At 44.8% G+C, this 5,000-nt stretch overlaps 2 protein-coding genes across 3 annotated transcripts in view; one reads left to right on the top strand and one right to left on the bottom strand.

The window, feature by feature from the left end:
- The window catches only part of LOC139393715 (general transcription and DNA repair factor IIH helicase/translocase subunit XPB-like), a 62,665-nt gene extending 58,790 nt beyond the window's left edge, over positions 1-3,875 (bottom strand). The window contains exons 1-2 of the mRNA XM_071142066.1: positions 3,722-3,875; positions 853-1,055 (exon numbers count right to left, since the gene is read on the bottom strand). Of these exons, the coding sequence (XP_070998167.1) occupies positions 853-1,055; positions 3,722-3,875 (357 nt within the window). The remainder of the gene's footprint in view (positions 1-852; positions 1,056-3,721) is intronic.
- Positions 3,876-3,930: 55 nt separating this feature from the next.
- Positions 3,931-5,000, top strand: part of LOC139393711 (GPALPP motifs-containing protein 1-like) — a 6,816-nt gene continuing 5,746 nt past the window's right edge. Inside the window, exons 1-3 of one of the 2 annotated variants that reach the window (XM_071142061.1) lie at positions 3,931-4,116; positions 4,303-4,465; positions 4,587-4,718. In XM_071142061.1, the coding sequence (XP_070998162.1) occupies positions 4,032-4,116; positions 4,303-4,465; positions 4,587-4,718 (380 nt within the window). In that variant the 5' untranslated portion in view covers positions 3,931-4,031. Of the gene's footprint in view, positions 4,117-4,280; positions 4,466-4,586; positions 4,719-5,000 lie in introns of both variants that reach the window. The other variant, XM_071142062.1, reaches the window with a different exon arrangement.

The following is a 5,000-nucleotide window of genomic DNA, read 5'->3' as shown; positions in this document are numbered from 1 at the left end:
ACCAGAGGTCACAGGTACGACAGTCTAACCAGAGGTCACAGGTACGACAGTCTAACCAGAGGTCACAGGTACGACAGTCTAACCAGAGTTCACAGGTACGACAGTCTAACCAGAGGTCACAGGTACGACAGTCTAACCAGAGGTCACAGGTACGACAGTCTAACCAGAGGTCACAGGTACGACAGTCTAACCAGAGGTCACAGGTACGACAGTCTAACCAGAGTTCACAGGTACGACAGTCACTTTCAGTCTTAAACAGCACCAGATGTGAGTTAACTTGGTAACGTAATCTGTCAGTCTCAAACAGCACCACCAGATGTGAGTTAACTTGGTAACGTAATCTGTCAGTCTTAAACAGCACCAGATGTGAGTTAACTTGGTAACGTAATCTGTCAGTCTCAAACAGCACCACCAGATGTGAGTTAACTTGGTAACGTAATCTGTCAGTCTCAAACAGCACCACCAGATGTGAGTTAACTTGGTAACGTAATCTGTCAGTCTCAAACAGCACCACCAGATGTGAGTTAACTTGGTAACGTAATCTGTCAGTCTCAAACAGCACCACCAGATGTGAGTTAACTTGGTAACGTAATCTGTCAGTCTTAAACAGCACCAGATGTGAGTTAACTTGGTAACGTAATCTGTCAATTTTAAACAGCACCAGATGTGAGTTAACTTGGTAACGTAATCTGTCAGTCTCAAACAGCACCACCAGATGTGAGTTAACTTGGTAACGTAATCTGTCAGTCTCAAACAGCACCACCAGATGTGAGTTAACTTGGTAACGTAATCTGTCAGTCTCAAACAGCACCAGATGTGAGTTAATTTGGTAACGTAATCTGTCAGTCTCACCACCCAGAGAGGTCGTGATCCGTGGTCGTTCTTCAGCAGCATCTGCAGCCGGTAGTCTTTAGCCCCGTACTCGTCCAGCTTGATGGCCGACTCATCCACCGTTTTACCGGCCGCTGCAGGGATGGCCTCCTGGGACTCACTGCCCATCGCCTCCTCCTCATCCTCCTCTTCGTCATACACACGCTTCTTAGAAGACTTCCTCTCTGGAGGAAGACAGACAGACAGAGACAGGAGGGAGGGAGGAAGAGAGACAGAGACAGGAAGGAGGAAGAGAGACAGAGACAGGAAGGAGGAAGAGAGACAGAGACCGGAAGGAGGAAGAGAGACAGAGACAGGAAGGAGGAAGAGAGACAGAAGGGAGGAAGAGAGACAGAGACAGAAGGGAGGAAGAGACAGAGACAGGAAGGAGGAAGAGAGACAGAGACCGGAAGGAGGAAGAGAGACAGAGACAGGAAGGAGGAAGAGAGACAGAAGGGAGGAAGAGAGACAGAGACAGAAGGGAGGAAGAGACAGAGACAGGAAGAAGAGAGAGAGACAGGAAGGAGGAAGAGAGACAGAAGGGAGGAAGAGAGACAGAGACAGGAAGGAGGAAGAGAGACAGAGACAGGAAGGAGGAAGAGAGACAGAGACAGGAAGGAGGAAGAGAGACAGAGACAGGAAGGAGGAAGAGAGACAGAGACAGGAAGAAGAGAGAGAGACAGGAAGGAGGAAGAGAGACAGAAGGGAGGAAGAGAGACAGAGACAGGAAGGAGGAAGAGAGACAGACACAGGAAGGAGGAAGAGAGACAGAGACAGGAAGGGTGTCATTAAGCAGGAATTGGCTGAGCCGTGGGTCTTACAACTGGGAAACTCAGTGAGACACATCCATCACCAAAGAGAAAGGCCGTTGATAGAAGATGACATTGTTCTGAAATCAGCTCTCACTGTAGGGTCCCTACCATTAAAAATAAGTTTTAAATCACAGTGATTTCTACTCTCAGAAAGTGCTATTGTCAGACACAGGCAGCTGACTGCCTGTTAACGAGACGGTGAATTTCATTGAATTCTAACTCAGGCAGAAATTAGTATTTGGATCAGGAAAGTTTGCTCTCCCAACCTATCGAAGTCAGGATGTTGAATGAAATGATATTTTAATTTACCAGTTGTCTGCGCGGTCTGACCTTTTGGTGTTCAGAGCGCGAGACAACACATCTACAGGAAAGTAGAATTACAACAACAATTTCAAAGTCCTGGTTTCCTATCAACCTGAAGACACGAGACGAAAATAGATGCACACATGCCGAGCTCGTGATTACATGATTTATAATTTAACCTTTATGTAACCTTTATGTAACCTTTATGTAACCTTTATGTAACTAGGCAAGACAGTTAAGAACACATTATTATTATTATTTACAATGACAGTGCTTACATGGTTCTGTGTCAAGGACGTCACGCTGCTTTGCTTAGCAACTACCACTTCCTCCTGATTGGGCGAATTAAGGACGTTAACAAGGCCAGAATGTTGAATAAAATGACATCTGAATGTACTTTGCCGTTTGTCTGTGCAGTGTTTTGTTTGTTTTACAGGTAGGAATGGGGGACAATATATCCACAGGAAAGTAGAATGAAATCAACTTTTCAAAGTGCTGGTAGAGCATTCTGATGTCTGTCACCTGAAACATGAGGAACGTCCTCATGAGTAACACCTGACCAGCCTCCTCAAGCATCATACCAGTTGGAGCCATGTAAAACACTTCAGGCTGAGGACGTTGGACACTACGCTGACGGGGACACTACGCTGACGGGGACACTACGCTGGAGGGGACACTACGCTGGAGGGGACACTACGCTGACGGGGACACTACGCTGACGGGGACACTACGCTGGAGGGGACACTACGCTGGAGGGGACACTACGCTGGAGGGGACACTACGCTGGTGGGGACACTACGCTGGTGGGGACACTACGCTGGAGGGGACACTATGCTGGAGGGGACACTACGTTGGTGGGGACACTTCAGGCTGAGGAGGACATTGGACACTACGCTGGCAGGGACACTTCAGGCTGAGGAGGACGTTCCTCATGTTTCAGGTGACAGTGCTCTACCAGCACTTTGAAAAGTTGATTTCATTCTACTTTCCTGTGGATATATTGTCTCACATTCCTGTAAAACAAACAAAACACTGCACAGACAAACGGCAAAGTACATTCAGATGTCATTATATTCAACAGTCTGGCGATGTAGAGGTCGTTGGTGGGAACGTCCCTGATCCAAACACTCATGTCTGCCCTACGTCGGGTCTCCAGACTAAGGCAGTCTGCAGCATCTTGAAGTTAGTTTGTTTTCCTAGCTACTATACTACAGGTACTTGCTAGCTACTATACTACTACTATGTTATAGGTACTTGCTAGCTACTATACTACTGCTATACTATGCTATAGGTACTTGCTAGCTACTATACTACTACTATGTTATAGGTACTTGCTAGCTACTATACTACTGCTATACTATGCTATAGGTACTTGCTAGCTACTATACTACTGCTATACTATGCTATAGGTACTTGCTAGCTACTATACTACTGCTATACTATACTATAGGTACTTGCTTACTATTATACTATGCTATAGGTACTTGCTAGCTACTATACTACTGCTATACTATGCTATAGGTACTTGCTAGCTACTATACTACTGCTATACTATGCTATAGGTACTTGCTAGCTACTATAGGTATTAGCTAGGTACAATGGTTCGGTACTGTTAGACAGAATGCATGTCTGTCTCCCATGCCTCCGCATCATGCTATAATTGCCATCACAACACCGACTGATACGCAACATGAGCTGGAGTAACATTCAATTTCCGGGAACATCTAGATACTCACCCCGATCTCCCCTATCTTTCTTCCCCATGATATTAGCAGCTTGTTCCCGAAAACAACTTGCTTCGTCAAACCATGTTAAACGACAAGTGAGAAACAACAACAAGCAACTGCGACGCGACCAACTCGGTTTCCTCCTCGTGCGGAAAAGGATCATGTGACCTATGAATTCCGCTTGTTGATTGGATGTCGATATTGTTTACTTCCGGTGGTAGAGGTCAGATTAGATTTTTCGGGTTTCGGTGTCGGTTTTTTTTTCGTTCTCGTCGAGGTGTTTATTGTTGTAAAAAAAGCTTATTAATAATCGGTAATCATGTCAGACGATGATTTAATCGGACCTGCTTTACCCCCGTCGTTCAGAAAAAGCAGCAATGATGAATCTGATGACGAGGAAGGATGTGAGTAAAGTTAGTAGTGGTTTAAATCCACATGATTTTTGGCCATGACTAGTGTCATCAGATACTATGTTGTCATATTCATGTCTTAGTTATCTTTCTGCTTTATACTGTATTGTTAAATCGAAAAAAAGCTAGTGTCTGTTTTTTGGTATTTTCCTACCTAGGATGTGCTGTCTTCTCCAATAGTTGCAGGTCCTGCGCTGCCTCCCGGATACAAACCGGAGTTGCTCTCCAGCTCGGAGGATGACTTTGGCCAAGAGGATGTGGATGTGGTGATCAAGAGACGAAGCAAGACGAGCAGCAGACACGGTCACGGTAGCGGGACGACCAAGGATGGACCCACCGCAGAGTAACACATTTACAATCACTTCTACATTTCAAACAAACATCAAACACGTTTATTTCCTCATTGTTTTTGAAGGAAAGTGCATGTGAAATGCCTGAACTGAACTCTCTGCATCATTCTGTAGAAAACAACACAGAGTGGAAGAGGCGGTGAGTAGAAGGCTTGCGGGTGGTGGTGATGATGATGATGATGATGATGGTTTCTTCGGACCAGCTCTTCCTCCTGGGTTCTCAAAACCACAGGCTTCACCAGAGAGGTAACCAAGACAACACAACTAGTTCTCTCTGCTTTAAACAGACATATTAAATTATATGTCAGCTAGTTCTCCCTGTTTTAAACAGACATATTATATGATATGTCAGCAAGTTCTCTCTGCTTTAAACAGACATATTAAATGATATGTCAGCTAGTTCTCCCTGCTTTAAACAGACATATTATATGATATGTCAGCTAGTTCTCCCTGCTTTAAACAGACATATTAAATGATATGTCAGCTAGTTCTCTCTGCTTTAAACAGACATATTAAATGATATGTCAG

This window comes from Oncorhynchus clarkii, unplaced genomic scaffold, assembly GCF_045791955.1.
Source record: "Oncorhynchus clarkii lewisi isolate Uvic-CL-2024 unplaced genomic scaffold, UVic_Ocla_1.0 unplaced_contig_5423_pilon_pilon, whole genome shotgun sequence".
Lineage (NCBI taxonomy): Eukaryota > Metazoa > Chordata > Actinopteri > Salmoniformes > Salmonidae > Oncorhynchus > Oncorhynchus clarkii.
Note: the sequence above shows the minus strand (reverse complement) of the source record. Positions and strands in the feature narration are given on the sequence as shown.